The 20,277-nt window shown below is 46.9% G+C and overlaps 1 protein-coding gene across 3 annotated transcripts in view; it reads right to left on the reverse strand.

Moving 5' to 3' along the window:
• Positions 1-20,277, reverse strand: part of Ac76E (adenylate cyclase type 2 Ac76E) — a 466,144-nt gene that overhangs the window by 249,119 nt on the left and 196,748 nt on the right. For all 3 annotated transcript variants that reach the window (XM_077647989.1, XM_077647990.1, XM_077647988.1), the window contains exons 3-4: positions 18,838-19,197; positions 17,404-17,553 (exon numbers count right to left, since the gene is read on the reverse strand). In XM_077647989.1, the coding sequence (XP_077504115.1) occupies positions 17,404-17,553; positions 18,838-19,197 (510 nt within the window). The remainder of the gene's footprint in view (positions 1-17,403; positions 17,554-18,837; positions 19,198-20,277) is intronic.

Genomic DNA, 20,277 nt, shown 5'->3' on the forward strand with positions numbered 1-20,277 from the left:
CGGATGCCTCCCAAACGCCCTCCAGTGTCTCCAGCATTTATGTTTCACAAACAATTTTGTACTTAGTCACCATCTTAACAACACAACTCAATCACATATCAGTGACACAAGCGGCAACCCGGCGTTAAAGGCTTTCGCCTCATCGCACTTTAGGTCAAAAAAGTGCCCACCCCCCTGAATTTTTATTTATTTTTTTATTTAGTTAGTTAGTTAGTTAGTTAGTTAGTTAGTTAGTTAGTTAGTTAGTTAGTTAGTTAGTTAGTTAGTTAGTTAGTTAGTTAGTTAGTTAGTTAGTTAGTTAGTTAGTTAGTTAGTTAGTTAGTTAGTTAGTTGCATATACCTGAGGGCCAAATCATTACAGAGCGGAGTGATTTAATACTATAACAACATATACTAACTAAAATGCAATGACACTATAATTAAAGGTAGCCTAGTAATACACTCTGGTAGCCTCTGGTACTCAGGTGTCTCCCTCAGGTAGCCTATAAATACAATTGACGATGAAATAGAAACAGTTATACAATCTTAGCGAGTTCAATTTCGTTAAATATAGCGGAACGAAAGTTATTTGCCGTTAACAATGGTTACTGTCGATGCGGGAAGGTGGTTCCAGTCACGTGATATCTTGGGAACAAACTACACTGAGAATGAGGTAGTGCGGCCTGCCGGAGCAGCTACTTGTTGATGGTGGTCACGACGAGATCATACGTAAGCTGACGGCGAGATGAATTCTTGTGGTAGTGTGGGATGATGAAAACTTAAAAAAAGAGAGACCAATTAGATAGATATCGATGAGATTTCATTATAGTTATGCTGGTAGTGCGATTATAGTCAGAAAGAATGAAACGAGGTGCAATATTTTGAATGATTTCTAGTTTATGAACTAAACTGGCGTGATTAGTGTCCCAAATCGAAGCTGTGTGCTCTAAATTTGACCCAACAAATGTTTTGTGTAATTCAAGTTTTAGAGATGAGGCGGATAATGAGAAGTTTCTTCTTATATATCCTAAAGTCCCATTAGCGCTTTTGGCGACGTGATTAATGTGGAGGTTCCATGTTAAATTTTATGTTGTATGGATACCCAAGTATTTATAGCACGCTACTGTCTCTGGTAGTGACCCAATCAGACAGTAAAGGGGAGCGGTGTTAGAACTGCGACTTACTCACATTACTTTACATTTATCAACATTTAGTTCTATTACTGAGTTGACACTCCAGTTATAAATTCAGCCTAAGTCTGATTGAAGGGTTAGTATATCACTATAATTTTTAATTTCTCGGAACACTACGCAACCATCGGCAAATAAGTGAATGCATGAAGACGAGCAATCAGGCAAATCAATTATATATATAAAGAATAACAGAGGGCTTACGACAGAGCCTTGTGGGACACCAGATGAAACTGCCATTAAGGATGAGCTGCAATCATTGGTTGCTACAAACTATTGGCGATTAACGAGAAACAATCCATTTTAGCAACCGGTCGTCAAGGTTAATTTGGCGGAGTTTAAGTAATAGCAGTTCGTGACATACCTTGTCAAAAACCCTTGAAAATCCAGGAACATGCAGTCTGCGTATGAATGGTTGTCGAGAATGGCATTGATCCTGTGCGTGAAAGAGAAGAGCTCGGTTTCGCAGGAGTACTGCTTTCTGAACCCATGCTGTGAAGAATTAAAAAATAAAATGGACTCAAAGAAACTTTTCAGGCTAAAAAATTATGTGTTCTAATATCTTACACGGAATACAACTAAGCGAGATGGGACTGTAGTTATTTGGTAAGTGCTTGTTCTCAGATTTGAAGACTGGTACCAATTTCCAGAATTTGCAATCACGCGGCAGGATTCCTGTGTCTAAGCTTTGCGGAAGTATTTTAGAGAGAAACAGCGAAGGCACTGTGTTAGTACTCTTAAGAAGTTTAAAGTTAATACCATCAGTGCCGGGCGGAGAGTATTTTTTTACCGAGTTTACAACATTCTGGATGCCTACAGTGTCTGCTGTGATGGGGCGCATAATTGCATTGTTCGGAACCGGAAGCATTGAAAATTGTGAGACAGAAGAACTAGAGAAGTTTTTTGCAAATATTTCACTCATTAGCGTAGGGCATTCACTGCCAGAAACACTTTGGCCATTTGAATCTGTTAACAAAATTGTGGAGTTCTCATTCGGGTCAATACAATTCGAAAACATTTTTGGGTTATCAGCAAGTATTGAAGGCAGAGTATTTTGTAGAAACTTAGAATTACCGGTGGAAAGGGAGCTAATGTAAGCTCATATGTCTATTTATTCTCAGTTTCTAGATTGACCACCGATGTTCCTGTGAGGAGGCTGCACTGGAAACTGTGCCGAACTACACGATTGAGCTCTTCGCAAGTGACGTCGCGTGCTATGCCTACGTGACTTACATCCGGAACAAACGCGCTGTGTGGGCTCCTTTAAGCACGACGTTTCCCTGTGAACTTGAGTGCAGGCATGAGGGGCGCCTGTTCACTCCCTGGGGGCAAAAGGCAAGTGCGCGACTAAGAGAAGCGTCGCTACCATCTGCGCTCATTGCTGTGCACGGGCACGTACCGCTAAATGGCGCATTACCAGATTTAATCCAATTACTGCGCGGCCCTTGCAGCGTTAGCTGCGCAACAGAAGGGAAATTATTTTCGACAAAAGCTCTCTGTCCGAGGCGCCACAACGTGCCCCGAAAGGAAGAAAAGAGAGGAACCACTCTCCAGGGCGCCACGATGGTAAATGCCCAGGGAGCGGAACACGCATGTGCACAACAGACGTGCAGCAGACAAGGCCCAAGAAAATTGCCTGGCGAGCGTGCTTCTGACCAGAAACTTCGGGGCTTTGCAAAAGGTCCGCAAATTGCGAACTGTAGAGTTCAAGAAACAACCTCCTATTACCTCAAGATGAGCCTGCGTTTGACTATCACTTTTATTTTTTTGGTTGTTTATTTTCCTCGTTTTATTTGTTACTTTTTTTTTGCCGTCGCTATCAGTTATATTTCTCGAACTTTCCACGGATTGTATTTGTGCGATGAATTTGTATTTCGTCTGTCGTGCCAGAGACGGGGGTTGTTTGCTGCCGCTGAAAGCGCTGTTTTCCTTCGCTTGGTCTTCTGCTTTTAACATTCGCGTCGTCCCGGGGTAAAAAGGGAACACCGCTTCGTACTCTCAAGCCAACTTCAGCCGCCTTTTTTCTCCCCTTAGGTCTTCAATTGAAAAAGGCTCACGCACTTTTCCAAATGCCTATGCTTTTGCGAGCTCGATCACGATATCTCTGAAGATCTGAGCATGCAGGCCGTTATTCTTGGGACATACGTTTTGTAATGGGCCTTGCTTTGCGCGGTGAGTATACTAGGGCATAATACAAAGGATTCCTGCCTCTGTATCCCCAATAGCTGAATCATTTTGGTTCAGATTCTAAAGGGCTGACGGAGAACCGACGCAGTTTACTGCTAGCGTGGCCAGTCAGCCTAAAATTTCTTTCTTGTCTTTCATGAGGGTAGAGGGGGCGTCTCTAAAATGAAATACAAATATATGCCTTGGTCTGATCTTGGACTTACGCAGTCAATCAGGGCTGGGACTGCGTTTTGCGGATATGAATTCCCGCAAAGCGTCATCAGTGTCGGGCCCATTCGAAAAAAAAAGGGGGGAGGGGGGAACTTAAGCACTGGCGAATAGTGACCCAAGGTGCACAATTTGGATTCTGTTTCTAAAGCTAGTGTTCGAAAGTTAAACTACAAGGTTATGTAAAGCGTAGCGTGTGCGCAGTCATATTGGCTTTGCGTTTCCAGGTTGCATGCTTGTGCTCACTGTTTTCGTTTTATTAACTGCTTCCTTCGTTTGATCCTACGCTAAGTCTCGTAGTCATGCGTGTTCTTTTCACAAATTTTCGGGCGGTTTGTGCGGCTCGTACGGCCCGCGTGAAAATATAGCTTAGGCGTGTGATATAATCTATGGCACTGCCAAGTAGAAGGCTCTCAGTGAAACGGCCATGCTAGCAGCAACAACACGCTTCGTTTGCACCAGAACTAGCTCCACGGCGAGCTTGGCGGATTAGCAGGAGCGCCAGTCACTGTAAAGAACTTTTAACTCTTTACAGCCCGACTGAGCGCGTGTGCGTGTTGGGATGTGCTGCGCAAGCGCAGTAGATGCCTATATGAAGTCCGCCAATCAGAACGCTGCTGGCACAGCCCAGTGAAAAAATGGCCACGCTCAAAAAAGGCAAATATGAAAAGAGGTCTATACCACATTTCAGCACAGCCGCCGCTACGCATTGCACTGCGTTGGCCGTATATTCCGTGAGAGTAAATTCTTGCTGTATAATCTCATGAAGCCATAAGGGGTACCTCAATCGCAGCTGTGTTGGGAAAGAAATAATGACCACAAATGAAAAAAAAAGGACGCTTTAGTAGCTCGCTTATGGTCAAGCGTTTATTGTGACATGCCTTTAGAAGAGCTGGCTGCGCGAACCGTTTTATGAAAAGTCATTTCACCACGATAAAGCGGCCATACTCTGTGAGACCTAAATGCCAGATGCGCCTCACTAGCTTCTCTCGCAAGATAAAATAGTTGAGCAGCAGGGAGTCGGCCCACATTGCCGCCGCCTTCCGCTGAAAGGCACGCTGTTCAACCCCCCTCGTCAATTGTTCTGCAAATGCATCTTCGTTGACTTCTGCAGTACGGGTTTGGACTGCAGGGTCTCCTAGCTGGTGGTCGGCTCAGATTCCGACCACCAGCTCGCGCAGCGATGCTGTACGAAATTGAAAATGAGTCCCTTCTGCAGGATCAAGCTATCCACTGCTTACAGCTCGGCATGATGACCGTAGCCATCGTTATTGCCTTCACTCTCGCGCCTACAATTCCTGTCCGGCCACGCAAATGTCTTTTGTGTAAATTGAAAGCAACTAACACCGCAGCCAACCGCACCCGACTGCTCCTGAGCGCCCTCTAGAGCGCCAAGTGCTCAGCGCGTGCCGCAAAGCGATTGCCTCAGCCACGATGAAGCGTGGGGTGTGCACTGACGACCGCGCTCGGCGCAGCGCAGCGAAAACAGGGCGACAGGGCAACTGCGGTCACTGATATGCACATTTCTTTGCCTCACAACAAAATTTCACCTCCTTCAGAGTCACTAAACCCGCAGCTGCTCGTTCTCCGCGAGCGATTTCTCAGCCCCTGCACATGCATGAGCCGCTGACCCGGGCCTCGGTCGCGTACCGAAGTCTTTTCCCTCTAATTGGCGACAGACTTCCACTATCTTGCCGTTGGAACAACGGCAGCTACAGTCATCTGCGCTATCGTAAGCAGTGCGACTCCCCACTGCTATTTTAATAATTTCAGATTTCCCGGCGCAAAATTCGAACGAAGTTGTCGCGTTGGCCATCGAGGTAAACACACGCCCGTTTAGAGCACCACTGTTGGCGTGGCAATTCCGCTTTAATAATAATAATAATTGCTTTTGGGAGAAAGGAAATGGCGCAGTATCTGTCTCATATATCGTTGGACACCTGAACCGCGCCGTAAGAGAAGGGATAAAGGAGGGAGTGAAACAAGAAAGGAAGAGAGGGGCCGTAGTGAAGGGCTCCGGTATAATTTCGACCACCTGGGGATCTTTAACGTGCACTGACATCGCACAGCACACGGGCGGCTTCGCGTTTTTCCTCCATAAAAACGCAGCCGCCGCGGTCGGGTTCGAACCGGAGAACTCCGGATCAGTAGTCGAGCGCCCTAACCACTGAGCCACCGCGGCGGGGTGCAATTCCGCTTTACTCCAAATCGCGTTTTAAACGGATGAAAGTGAGGGTGAATGATATCTCTGCAACACGCCTCAGCCTAAAGAGATATAAGAGGACCAACTTGCCCGACTTACACCGGTGCCGTGTATGCGGTATGCGTTGTCATTCAAGCTCAGCAGCGGACATACAAGAAATTGTTAACATGGCCACAGAAAACACGTATATACTTCACTCGCGCAGCCTCCTTTCAACTGCGGTCGCGTGCAATAGCAGCACCTCGGGCGTTGATTTTATTGTCGCGCACAATCGCTTTGCAGCTCTGGTCTTTAAACAGGGCATTCAATCCTGTTCCTTATCCTTTCGGCACATTTTCTGCCTCATTTGCGCGAATGCAAACAGCGCCTACGCGGCCAGTACTATACAGGCGCCGCTATCCGAGTGGAGATAAACCTACACCCCGTTTGCGGAACTCCGCCGTAGTTCGGCTCAAGCAACGGCTTTGACAGTGCCAAGCAGAGACGGAAGCTGGGAGCACTTAATAAAAGCGGGCGACCACGCACCCCCGCCTCCCGCCAATTTGAATTGTTCAGTGCGACAAACCGCCGAAGAAAAGCTTCAGTAAAACTTGTTGCTGGGCTAGTTGGTGACTCATACTTGAATAAAAAGGTAGCGCAAAAAAAAATACGACCACAGGAGAAAGACAGCACAAACACCAACGCTTGTTTTTGTGATGTCTTTCTCCTGTGGTCGTATTGTTTTTTTTTTTTGCGCTGCCTTTTTATTCAATAAGAAAAGCTTCGCCGTCAAGAACGTAGCCACGATGGGAGTAAAGATCACGAAGCGGACACGCATCTAAAAGGTGCTTTCGCCGAAACCTTAGCGTATACGTTTGAAAACTCGTAAAAACATTTGAAACCTGCGCTCACCCCAGAAGACGGAGCCCGCTAGGCATAAAGCCTGTGCATATTGCCTTCTCGCAAAGTGATGCGGGGGTAACGTTGAAGCCGCAGTGAATTAAAGGCGTAGTGTGTATATATGCACGACCAGTTTCAAAAAAGAGAAAGAAATTAAGATAGTAGGTGTCACAGATGTCTTTGTACCTAGCACTCCTACATCCAAGAGCCTTTTGTGATAACTTTCGCTTTTAAAAAGCCATTTAATCGCTTTCAAAATAATTATTTTTTCTGCGCTCGCAGTTTTCTTTTGCACATGAAATTATGTTGCGTTTCCTTAGGTGAATAGGACCAGTCCTCGAGCGATTTTCATGCAATGCTTCTTTACATGCAAGCTGAAAAAATAAAAGCTTGTTTTAGATTCAAAATTAAAAAGCCAGCCAAATGAACTACAGTTTTTCTTTGAAAGTGAACTTCTAAACTTTCACGTGGATAAAATACAGCGCTCTATTCCGATATCCATCAGTTGTTATTGGCTTAATGGGTTTGAATGCCTAGGCCACCTATAGCAGCGAACAAAGCAGGACTTTTTTAGCGCGACCCGCTAAAAGATTTGAATACAATTGTTTAACTACCTTCACAGTGTATCTGTCCTCGCTTTCCCCTTTCTTTTGCTCGTCCCCCCCCCCCCTCCAGTTTTCTTGCAATCTGGACGGCACCGGGGTGTCTTCTTTGCGTAAAAAAAAAAAATTTCTTCCCGGCGTAATCGAAGCTTGTCGAAGCATGATGTTTATAATGTGATCCTGTTCTCTTCGTGCAATCGCAGCCTCTTTTCACGTTGCGCAGTTGAAACATCGCACTGACGAATGTCCAAAACGAATGTCCCTGCAACGAATGCAAACTAATGCAGACGAATGTCCCTCACAGGCTAATTTACTGCTTCTATTTCGCTCGTACTGACATGTGGGAATGCGGGGTGAAGGGAAGGCTGTGATTCTGATTTACAGAGCTTTTGCTATTGCCCTTGCACTATCGATTATTCCTCTGCAATGGAAAAAATTTCTCATGCGCCATTTATTGCGCCACGTGCACGGAACGCCACCTCGGAAAAAAGGAAGCTTTCGTGCGAACTTGATTTATATCGTCTCACATTTTCGAGCCGCTGGCTGCTGTAGAATTCACCGCGTTCTGCTGCGGCCACTTATCGACTGCGTATAGTTTCTTTTCTTTGAAGTTGGTTTTTTGTTTTTATTTTCATGTTGCGTGCTTTTGCGTGTCTTAAAGCCCTACGTTACGCATCGAAAGTCTCAACGGACAACGGAGTGATTTCCTGGAGTTTCTATGAAAGCAGGTGCAGTAAGTACAAAACTAATCTCTAGCCCAAGTTTTTCCCAAGGTCGAAACGTGCGTGTCTCATAGTCACAACGTCACAAACTTCACTCAGTGGCCCATTTATCAACGCCTAACGGGAGGATGGATTGCGCTCGAGATCACTGATGTGGAAGGTATGAATCACGTCGAGACTGAACGAATGCCGAGAGCGCAAGTTGCAAAGACTGGTCATTTGCTCCACAGTTTTCTAGAGCGCGAGAGGCAAACTATCAGGGCGAAAAATGAATATCTTCCCGCCAGGCTTCTCATAATCAGTCTGTATGTATTTGCTGAGAGCTCTGAAACTCCGAGCAGTCATTACTCGGTGCCTCTAGTCAGCAAAAGAGCATGCAGAGAAAGACGGATCTGGCGCTGTCGTCGCCGGTCGAAGTGAAATAGTTTTAAGCACTCAGCGAAGGCGACAAAATTTACAAGGCGTGTTCGCTCTCCCAAAAGGCGCGCGATAATATTTCCGCGAAGCTTTGTACTGTTTGTTTTTTTCATGCTGAAGGCTGCCGGCAGGCGCTTTATCACTTTGAGGCGCGAGACGCGTCAAGGTTAATCTCGAATGATCACAGCCACGCGCAACGCCTTCTACATTGTTCAAGATAGTTGTAGTCGTTTTTTTTTAGACTTATCTCGAAGATTCCTTGTCAGCTTTAAATAGAGCGCGGCCCAGAGCGGTAGGAATTGTGCTCGACGGCTGCCCAGTACGCTTGTTGCTACCACCGCCGCCGCTAAGCTGTCCAGTTCTTTTCGGCCGCAAGTCCATCTAATAAAGAATTTGAATTTTACGCCATTCTGGTCGTCCATTGTTCGTGGCATTGTCACCGCCACGTGACATCTGGTAGATGTGCTGTGTGAAACAGAATCTGTTTATTGGTATCAAAAAGAAATTATAACAAATAAAAATTTATACAGGGCCATGTACGATGTACAGACCACGTACCGGACACGCCCTGCTAGCCGTGGCGCCGGCCCTCTTCGTTTCTCACCTGGAGGACCTGCCAAAAGTCTTTCGAGCCAGCCCACATCCGCAAGGGGAGCTACCCGAGCTCGGGACACTGCCAGAGCACACCCGAGAGCGAAGAGAAGCTTCAACGTCTACCATGAGCCCACCACAGACGTCGACCCCGATCATCCTGCAGCAGCCGCGGGCGCCGCCAACTTCAACGGCTCCCCAGGCGAGGCCCCCGGAAAATGGTTGCACCAGTTCAGACACGCCTTTTTCTCACTGGAGGGCTCAGCACGTATACGTAATATGAAAACCATGAGCCATTCTAAAGGACATGGGAGCCGTTGAAGAAGGAGCTATTGAAGGCGTTCACAACCATTGTGAGAAGAAAAGGGCCGAACGACTCCTCGAGCCCAAGATCCAGCTCCCGAATGTGCCCGTCCTCGGTTACGTCGAAGAAATTCCGGTACCACACATCCACATGAACTTCAGTACCGGTACGAATCCGACACATTAACAAAGCCCTGCACAGGAATAAGATTGCTATCGTTGCTTTCCTAGGCATAAGGAAGGCATTCGATTCCGTTAATTCAATTCAATTGAATTTCATTTTCTTTCCATGGAAATGCCGCCGCGGTGGCTGAGTGGTTATGGCGCTCGGCTGCTGGCCCGAAAGACGCGGGTTCGATCCCGGCCACGGCGGTCGAATTTCGATGGAGGCGAAATTCTAGAGGCCCGTGTGCTGTGCGATGTCAGTGCACGTTAAAAAACCCCAGGTGGTCGAAATTTCTGGAGCCCTTCACTACGGCGTCTCTCATAGCCTGAGTTGCTTTGGGACGTTAAACCTTCATAAACCAAACCAAACCTTTCTATGGAAAGGGGGAGCTGAGGCAAAAGGCTGACTTGCCTGACGAAGGCCTCAGCACTCATATGCAGTTGGCAATGCAGTGGCAAAAAAATGAGAAAATCTCATTTGCAGTAAAAGTACGGAAAAAAGAGGACGTATATGCAGGTTGTAACACAATAATGCACAAAAAAAAAACAATTTGCAACGCACACTTTTCTACAGAAAGTCCACAGAACAGGTAACACAACTAAGATTTACTCATCAGAATGCATAATCATTATTCAAAGTAGCATGTTTCATAGAATACACACAGTAAATGTAAGGAAATCTCGAGTGAAATATGAAAAATGAATGTTACTACTTATTAAGTAAAGCTTAAGGTTCTTATTGAACTATGATGTGGAATAATTAACGTCAAGGGGTGGCTGTAAATTATTTATGGCTGTAGGAACTTGGCAGCATAGTGTCTGTTTACCGTAATCGGACCGGATTTTAGGAACCAGTTTTCTTTGCGTTCTGAAGTGGTATGTTGTGGAAAAATTGTCAGGAATGGAAGCGTGTAGTCGGTTTTTGTGAATATGTTGAAATAATCGGAAGAAGTATATCTGATCTGCCTTCTAAATGCTGTGTTTGATGAACAGTGGCAATAATCAGAGGTTTTGTGGTCGGCCGTGATATCCTTCAATTTCTCTCAGTGCTTTCTTTTGCATCGTAATTAATTTTTCGTAATTACCGGAAGTTGTAGTTCCCCAGACGAGAATGCAGTAGCAGATTTTGGAGTAAAAAAGTGCATAATACAATTATATCTGTAGCCACGTAGGTATGATGCCAGCCAGTCGGTAAAGGCAGCCAGCTGTTCTGCTCAGACTGGAAGCAAGTTTCAAAACGTGTATTCCAAGACAGTGTCTCACTAAACCAAACACCAAGAAATTTGTGACTGGAAATTCTTTCAATCGTAGTGTTAGCAAAATAAATATTCAGCAGTTGTCGTTCTATAGTGGTAATAGGCCTGAAAATTATGTAGTGCGTCTTCGAAAGATTTATTGACAGTCTGTTTGCCTGCAACCAGGAGTGAAGGTTAGTTATGTATGCATTTGCCTTGCCTTCAAGTGTGCACAGAGCTTTATTACTGAAAAAAATGTTTGTGTCATCAGCATACATTACCATGTCTGTTGAATATCTTATATTACATATATCATTAATGTAAGTTATAAATAGGAGCGGCCCTAAGATTGAGCCCGGTGGCCCACCTTGTGTGATGGGGAGCTTCTCTGAATTTTTTTCAGTTAATGTGGACATACTGAAAACGGCTATCTAAATAACTAGAAAACAGGGCTGTAGAAATTCCACGCACACTGCAACAATTTAATTAATGGAGGAGAATAGTATGATGGACGCAGTTAAAAGCTTTTCTGAAGTCTAAAAACAAACCAGGCGTGTGTTTTCTCGCTTGAATGTTATCCATAATTTTGTCTTCAATTGTTAGCAACACTTTCTTTGTAGACCTATTCTTCAAAAACCCGTACTGCAAATCATTTATAATGTTATGTTTGGCGAAGAAATTTTGTAGCCTGCGGTTAATGGCGCTTTCAGATATTTTAGATAAAATAGGCAGAAGAAAGATGAGCCTGTAATTAGTAATTTCGTTTATGTCACCTCTTTTGTAAATCGGACACACACTAGCAACCTTCAGGTCGTCCGGAAATACACCGGTTGTGAACATGATATTTATGATAAGAGCTAGAACTCCTGATACGGACGCGGACACATACTTTAAGGAGACAGGTTTTATGTCATCGTATCCAGTTGATACGTTGTTTTAATGTTATGTATTAACATGGTCACCTCATTAGGCGTTGTTGGGGTAAGCGTTAACGAATTCGGTATGGGCGTGACGAGGTTTTGATATGTGGTATAATGGTCAGGTTCATCAACAATAGAATCGGCTACATTCACAAAAAAACTCATTCATAGCTGTTGCTAAGTCAAAACCAGTAAGCTCTTCACAATATATTATTTTCCACAATATATTAACTAAGCTTCATAATTATGGATTCAGAGGTAAAATTCATCTGCTCCTTAAATGCTACCTTTCAGACAGACAGCAACTAGTAGTGATAAATGGCCTCGTGTCCTAAACTCAATCAGTAGTCCTAGGGGTACCACAAGGCTCAGTTATTACAACCATTCTTTTTTCACTCTATGTTAATGGCTTTCCCTCTATTTTTTTAATACTCCGAAGCATTAACGTACGCAGACGATACGGCGTTAATCTTTGTTGGTGACAGTTCAAATGAGCTCGGCGATAAAATTCACGAGGAGCTCGGTTCATGGAGTTCATTCATAGTTTAAAAGAAATCAATTAATATAAAAGCTGACAGAACTAAATACATGATTTTTCACGCGAGGAAAAAAACAGCTACGTTTTGATAGGTTTAATTTATTTCTAGAGACTGCCCTATTAGAGCGAGTAGCCTCGTTTAAATATTTACGTGTCATGTTTGATTCAGGCATTAACTGGCAATCGCATATAAGTAAGGCATGTTAGAAGCTAGCTTACGGTTGAGACATGTTACTAAAAGCCCGTGAATGTTTTGGGGCAACGGTTCTACGTATTTTACATTTCTCATTCTAATTCGTGGATATTTATCTGAGGTACTGCATAGCATCATGAAGCAGTACCTATAAAAAGTGCTTAAAACCTATTAGCTACCAACAAAAGAAGGCAATAAGAATCATTACCTTTTCAAACAGAACAGAAACCACTGTTTCAGCTGACGCATGTACTTCCGCTGGACTTCGCTCATTTATTAAGTGTTGCTGACATGATGCAGAGAATAGCAGCATATATGATGGCCCCTGTCATTAAGCTCACTTATCTTACCAGCGCGCAGTACAAGAGCTGCAGCGAGCAACTGATTTAATTTACCGGTTTCCAGGAATGCTTACGATCGACGCAAGAAGAGTTCCAGGGCGCTCTTTTAGGGAATTCTATACCACAGAAGTGAGAGCAGCAAGCAATTTTTCCTTGCCAATGAAGCGCTTCTTCTTCAGTAGATATGAAATATAAATGAACGAATAATAACCTTTGACATTGTAACCCTCTGAAGATTTAGTACATGAGTTTTCAAATGTCTGCATTTAGTTTTGTTTTCTTTTTGCCACTGTGTGATCGCATACCGAATTATTTTGCTCCCTCAATCAATTGGTCCCGTTACTAGCCAGTCGGGCTATGGGACCAGGCAAGTTTGATCAAGTTATGTGTAACATTTGGATTAAAGTCTCAAAAAAAAAGGTTTAGCGCCTCTTTAGCTGCGTCGACCCCAATATGACCGAGGAAAAGAAAGGAAAATTTGTAATGCGTAGCGTCAAAGACCGACTCTTTGCCGGCCTCGAACGCCAGCCACCAAAAAATGTCGCGGAATTGACACAGGAAGCCTCCATGATCGAGAAAACCCTCGACGTCCGGACTCGGCAGTATAACCACCCGGCTCAAGTATGTGAAATTTACCCGGACACGATGACCGCCACCAGCGACAGCTCGTGGAAAGTTATCCTCGAAATCGCCCGCGAGGAACTGCGACGACTGCTGCCGTCTTCCCGCAGCCTCAAGCATGCGACTCTCATGGGTGTATTACAGGAATAAGTGCAACACGTACTTGGCACCTCAATTCCGACTCCTACAAAACCCAAGGCCATGACTTATGCCGCCGTGGTGTGCAGCCAAATTCATCCTGCCGGCCTGCACCAGGAGCCCTATGCACCGGCCCAGACTCCACTCGACTGCCCGCCCTCCTATCTTGCAAGCTCAGCACAGAAAAGCAGAGCTCTGGAGTACACCCGGTCAGCGTCACCCGCTTTGCTTCCACTGCGGTGAGCCTGGCCACATCTCCCGGCGTTGCCCATACAGAAGAATGGGCCTTCGGGGTTTCTTCCATGATGCGCCACGACCACAGCTAAACCAGCGGCCACGCGTGGTAGATTAGTACTTGCGTCGGGCCGACTACACTCAAGGACGCCTCTAGAGGTTCCCATAGAGGTTCACAAAGATAAGCCCAATAGCGACGCAACGCAAGTTTATGACGCCGACGCCAGCCATAAAAGCCTCAAAGTCCCGCCCGAGTCCCGATTTCTATACCCATAGAAGCTTTGACCGAACTTCGAGGCCAACGTGCGATTCAAGGGGCCGAAAGATTGCCACCTTGATCGACACGAGAGCAAGTTACTACGTCACCAGCGGACCCTTCGCCGCCCGCACGACCAAACTCGCGACGGCTTGAAATGGCCCACAAAGCAGTACCTCTGGAGGACACCTTATTACGCCATCAGAACTATGCATGTGTGACTGTCAACGGACGCACCTACCCTGAGTCTTTTGTGGTCCTGCAGCAGTCTTCGCACGACGTAATCTTGGGCATGGGCCTCCTGACTGAGCATCAAGCTATCATCGACCTTCGCTCCAAGCTTATCGCGCTTTGTACGGCGGAAGCTTTACAGTCGAAGACAATGCTCGAAGATCATGCACTCCTGAGTCTCAGCACAGAAGTGAGCGTCCCTCCCGGGTCAAGCGTCATCGTCCCCCCTGTGTGCCGTGCATACCGAGAACATTGAAGGCATCTTGAAGGAAAAACGCATTTGCTATTAGACCAAGGATTTGGCATCGCAAGAGGCATCTCCCGTTTCCGCAATGAACAGGCTCAGGTGCTACTGACGAAGTTCAGTCAAGCATACCGACAAATCATCACATAACCGCATAAACCCAGCCCTGCCCCCGAACAGACAAGGCCAGATCCACAGCCTTCTTCGAAATGACAGCAAATGTTTTTCGTCGTCGTCAAAGGTCGACAAACGTCGATTAACAAACATCGCATTGTAAATGACGAGAGCACCCGACCTCTCCGTCAAAGCCGCTACCGTGTGTCGCAACGAGAGCGTCAAGCCGTCCGTGGCCAAGTGGAAGAAATGCTTTGCGATGACGTTATCCAACTGTTCAAGAGCTCCCGAGTGACACCGGGTGTTCTAGTGAGAAATAAAGACATAAAAAAGAAAGACGTCTACCCTTTACAAATACCCTTTAGACGTCTACCCTTTAAAGATACGCTAGTTCGACTCTGCCATGCTAACTTCTTGTCGATGGATCTGAATTCCAGGTACTGGCAAATGGGAGTTGACAAAAGAGGCCAATAAAAGACAGTGTTCATCACGCTGTAAGGCCTGTACAAGTTAAAGGGCACATTTAAGCTTTGTTCCGCATCAGCCACATTCCAACGAGTAATGAACCCTGTGTTGACAGGCCACAAGTGGCAAACCCGCCTTGTGTATCTAGACGACGTTGTAGTCTTCGTGACAAACATTGGCGAACATCTGCAGCTGCTGAAGATGGTACTGGACGCTGCCAAATGTACCGGACTTGCTCTGAACCGTTAAAAATGCCGCACTGCCTCCCAGGCGCTGCTGTCTCTCGTCCAGATCATCAGCAAGGCTGGCGTGCGCCCCGACAACAGAAGACAGCCCCTATGGACCAGTTACGGCAGCCTGATGACACGAAAGCCGTCTGCAGATTTCTGGGACTGTGTACCTATTACAGACGGTTTGTCAAGAATCTTTCACGCATCGCCGAACCTCTGACCTGGCGGATTACAAAGGCAGATGTGTCATTCAAGCGAGAAGCGCCTCAAGCGGAAGCCTTCAAGGAACTTCAGCGTTTGCAGTCCCCTCCGGTCCTTGGGCGCTTTGACGAATACGCCGAGACCGAAATTCATACCGACTCAAGCAGCTGAGCCCAGGCGCTGTCCTCGTTCAGAGAGAGGAACACTTGGAAAAAGTAATCGCGTAAGCTAGCCGTTCCTTGTAGCAGGAAGAGGCTACCTATTCCACGACCGAGAAGGAGTGCCTCGCAATCATTTGGGTGACATAAAAATCTCGCTCGTACTTGTATGGACGACAATTCAAGATAGTCAGTGATCACCACGCCCTGTGCTGGCTTACCAATTCAAAGGCCCCCTCTGGTCACCTCCCTCTATAGAGTTCAACGTCACAGTGGCCTCAAATATGGGCTGAATTACTCCGACGCAGACTGCCTGCATTGTCTTCACTTACAAAACTGTAGTACAGGAGACAACCCATATGACGCCTTTTCGGCTCGTCCACGGGAGGGAGGTTACCACAACACTCGATGCTGCGCTACCGAACGTCACGAACGAAGACAACCTCGACGCCGCCGCCTACGTTCCGCGCAAAGAAGGAGCGCGACGGCTTGCCCGCCTAAGGATTAAGGACAAACAGCGCACCGACGCCTGACACTATAATTCGCCGCCGCTACATCTACGCCGGCCGCCACATGGAATACAAGCCTGGTGATCATGTATGGGTGTGAACGCCCGTTCGCCGCCGCGGGCTGAGTGAAAAGCTTTTGCGCCGGTACTTTGGCCTCTACATGATCCGTCGTCGAATCGGAAACTTGACTACGAAGTCGTTCACGACGGAGTCACAGAATCTCAGCGGCGCCTCGCATACCCATGTAAAGCCGCATTATACGCGCTGATGGACGCTTTGTTTTTGCAGACTGTGTTTATTTTTAATTGTCCGAGTTTAATCTGCCCGTCGTTCTTTTCGTTCAAACATCGGGCCGATGCATCTTTGAGAGCGGAGTAATGCCGCGAAGCTTTGTAGTGTTTGTTGATGCTCAAAGCCGCTGGCGCGCGGTCTTATCAGGACCAGGTTTCTATCGAATAATCGCAGCCACACACAACGGCTTCTGCATTGTTGAAGATTGCTGCAGTTTCTTTCCGCGCTCTATCTCAAAGGTTCCTTGTCAGCTTTAAATTGAGCGCGGTTCAGAGCGGCAGGCATTCTGCTTGACGACCGCCGAGCTGTTGAATTCTTTGTGGGCGCAAGTGTGCGCCATAAAGGGTTTGAATTTTACAACATTCTGCTTGTCTATTGTCCACGGCATTGTCACCATCACGTGACAATATGGGGCTACGCATTTTAATCACTATCCGTGGGTAACGCCGAGTACAATTTAATGAGGTATTCGTTTCTGCGGCTGGTTGCATGGGGGTCATTGAATGTCGTGCTTGGTCGCAGTGCTTCCTGTTTTCCCTCTTGTTAACCCACTCCGTTTAAGGAAACAAAACCAAATGCAGGCGCCACTGTCGCTTTCCCGCGTGCGTGAGCGCTTACTTAAATGCCGTCATGTACGACGCTTAAGGAAAAGAGGCTGCTTTGCGAGAATGCACGTCATCCTTTTCTTTCTGTTTCACTGTCAGTTTTAAATCTGCACGATGTCCTCGCAGCTGCACTCATAGCTCTAGTTTAGCATATACTTCGGTCCGATGCGCCCAAGAACGTTGTAAAGACGACGGCTCCACTGCACGCAAACGGAGTACTTTCTAGACTCCAGCGGCAAACTTTTGAGCGCTGCTTCACTCGCGAGCACAGGAGGCCCATTTATCAGACAGCCGGCCGCTGTTCACGCCGCCGACGTTGTTTTACTTCGGTTTTTTTTCCCCTGCAGTTTCGCGTATGCGGCACGCTTTCTTATTCCTCGGCAGGCAGCGGGCGCGCTTAACGCCCAGCGCGGACGCGTGCAGTTGCTCCTTACCTGCTGCTCCTTCTCGTACTCGAGCTTGATGCGAGCCTCGATGCATTCCTGCGTGGAGGCGAAGCTGCGGCTCTGCGCAGCGTCTCGCATGTGCCGGTGGTACCAGCCCACGGCCGTCGCCATCGACAGGAACAGTGCCCCCGCAGCCAACTGCGAACGAACGCGAGCAACGCTGCCCTCTCGATTTCATTTTGGTTTTTGTCACGCTCTAAAGGGCCCCTGGCAGGCGATTTAGAGGGCAGGAGGCTCAGTAAATACAGTCGATACTTATCGGACGTAAACCAAAAAAACTGAAATCAAACGTTTGCGTAGAACACTAAACGAATAAGAGGAAAGTGAATAGTTGAGAGCGTTTGGAGTGCACTGAGTACCGAGAAAACGTAAGGTTCACTGCGCTGAAAAGTGAGCGCGCAAGGCAGCTTTGAACTTTTCGTTACGACGAGAGCAGATGAACGTTAAGGGTTTGGGTTTCAATACCGCTGGTGCCAACCACACCGTTCTCGACGTCCAGAAGTTACCCCGCAGAGCTATCACTGGGGAGAAAGTAAAAAGGCGTTTGGGAAATTTCGTCTCTATCGCCTTTTTGTACTATTCGTTCTTAACGCTTTGGTATGACTTGTGTTGCAAAGCTGCCAAAATTGGCTCTTCTTTCTGGTCTTTTTTATAGTGATGTGGTCTCTTACTGCATGTTGAGTACGCGTTCACTTTGTACAATAAATGAGTTTTGCTACATTTATTCTTTATGTGTTAATATGCGCTTTGTTTCGCTAAAATTTGACTTCTCTCGATGCAAGTAAGTGCTGCTGATTTCATTCCCTTTATTTATTGTTTGTCTGTGTCGAAACCATTGCGGGGTCTCCCGCTTTTCTGGTTTATTTCAAGCTCAAAGACTGTGTAGGCGTTGCGTGCGCGCCTCAAGCCCTCGGTAACGCGGTCATCCGTAGATGGCCACTTGCGCTTGCCGTATACAGCAGCATCGCGCAAATGTCGTTCTCCGAGGGCTCGACAACGGCGAGGCGCGAGACCTCTCTCCACTTCCCGCTACTTCGGCAGGTGAGGGGCGTAGCCGAGAGTTATTGATGCAACGTGCAAGCCCATTCAGCATAGGCAATGGCCAAGACGGAAAACGCTCTGGAACCTATTGCATTATTGTAAACAAGGTCCATTCGATGCATTGGCGAAAAACACTCAACGCTTGTGTGCAGAGATTATCATTTTATCTTTGCTGAAAGGATTGCTCGATCATTGCAATCCAGGGTACGGGTTTAGGACGGAAACACGGGCCGGTAGTTTTATCGTACGGCGCTGTTTTCCGCGAATCTAATTTGCATACATGTCCTAGAGTGCCCCCCCCCCCAAAAAAAAAAAAGAAATGGAAGTTAAAAAAAAGTGCGGCTTACGAGTTCGGCCGCAACGGACGCGCATGCTACCGACCTGGCATCCGAAGTGACGCGTGTCCCAGTCGGCCAACAGCGCCGTGGCGACCAGCAGGCCGGCCGAGCTCCCCGGTCCCATGAGGAGCGCGGCGATTGGCCGCAGCGGCAGCAGCACATGCAGCAAGAAGGCGGCCACAAAGGCCGGCGCCAGCGGGTCTACGGGCGAGATGTGCTCCTTGGCCACCGTCCAGGCAAGCGTGGGGCCCGCCAGCAGCAGCCACCCGACCAGGCCCAGCGGCAGTGCCCAGCGACTCAGCAGCACTTCGGCCGGCACCAGCGCCAGCAGAACCAGTAGCGCCAGCGCAACCAGAAGCGCAACGCTCAGCACCACGAAACGCCGCAGGTCCTGGGCGAAGTCCTGCGTACGCACCGTCGTGCCCGGTGAACAAAAGGTTCCTGTACTGACGACCCTGAAAGATCGGTCTAGACATTTAACGGCTCTTTGAAGTGTTGCGAAATACCAGCGGCAGCGGCGAAGCAGAAACTTTTGTTTGACTCCACTCCCTCAGATGCGTGTTCCTCTTCACTCTACCGTGCTCGCCAATAAAAGAGAACCGCTCCCAGTAAGGGGAGCAGCTTGAGATCTTTACCCCACTAGCACAGCGAGTAGTCCGAGGCGTCGGTACGGGCTCCACTGCGTACATACTTCATGTGCAAGCACCATCTACGGCATCAGACAGCACGTACTTCATCGTGCCAAGCGTATGTACAGCATCTTCAAGGAGGTGTTTCTTGAACTGCCTCCGTAGGAGTGGCCGCATGGCGTAGGACAAACTGGCATATGCGTTAATGAGCGAACAAAGGAACATGAGTGAAATGTAGAACAAATTAACTAGGAACCACATTTAACAAAGCACATTAAAAAGTGCGAGTCTGGTACTTGTGAGCCATGCTAGACAAAAATACGCATTCTCTGTATAAGTAAAGACACGGACCCAGGCAGCTGCTTGAAGCGTTTCTTTAAAAAAAATCCGGCTAGTACAACTCCAGTTGTACACGGCTGAGCAGCGATTCCTGGTGCCTACTTCATCATGTCGATCTTTATTTTTGGGCGATCTGTCAGCGCATGCGCCGATGAAAGCATTATAACTGTACGTTTCTTGTGCATCTCTTATAAAAATGGTCTATAGAGAGTCTATAGACTCCTTATAGACTGTATTGCCTTTCTATAGATATTTCTTTTCGTATACTCATAGTCTATATACTGTCTATAAACAAAAGTCTACTGAAAGTGTGTGGCCATAAATCTATAGGTTTCTATAGACTGTCCATAGGTTTTGTATTACCTATAAACTGTTCTCTAGGGTTCGTCTATAGAGAGTGTAAAGACTCTATAGACAGAAGTATATGGACAGTCTATAGACTGTCTAAAGAAATTTTTGTAAAGGATAATAAACTAGTTTGAAGTGTCGCTTCGTCTTGTTGTCTACCTTCGTGC

Source organism: Amblyomma americanum, chromosome 1 (genome assembly GCF_052857255.1).
Source record: "Amblyomma americanum isolate KBUSLIRL-KWMA chromosome 1, ASM5285725v1, whole genome shotgun sequence".
Classification (NCBI taxonomy): domain Eukaryota; kingdom Metazoa; phylum Arthropoda; class Arachnida; order Ixodida; family Ixodidae; genus Amblyomma; species Amblyomma americanum.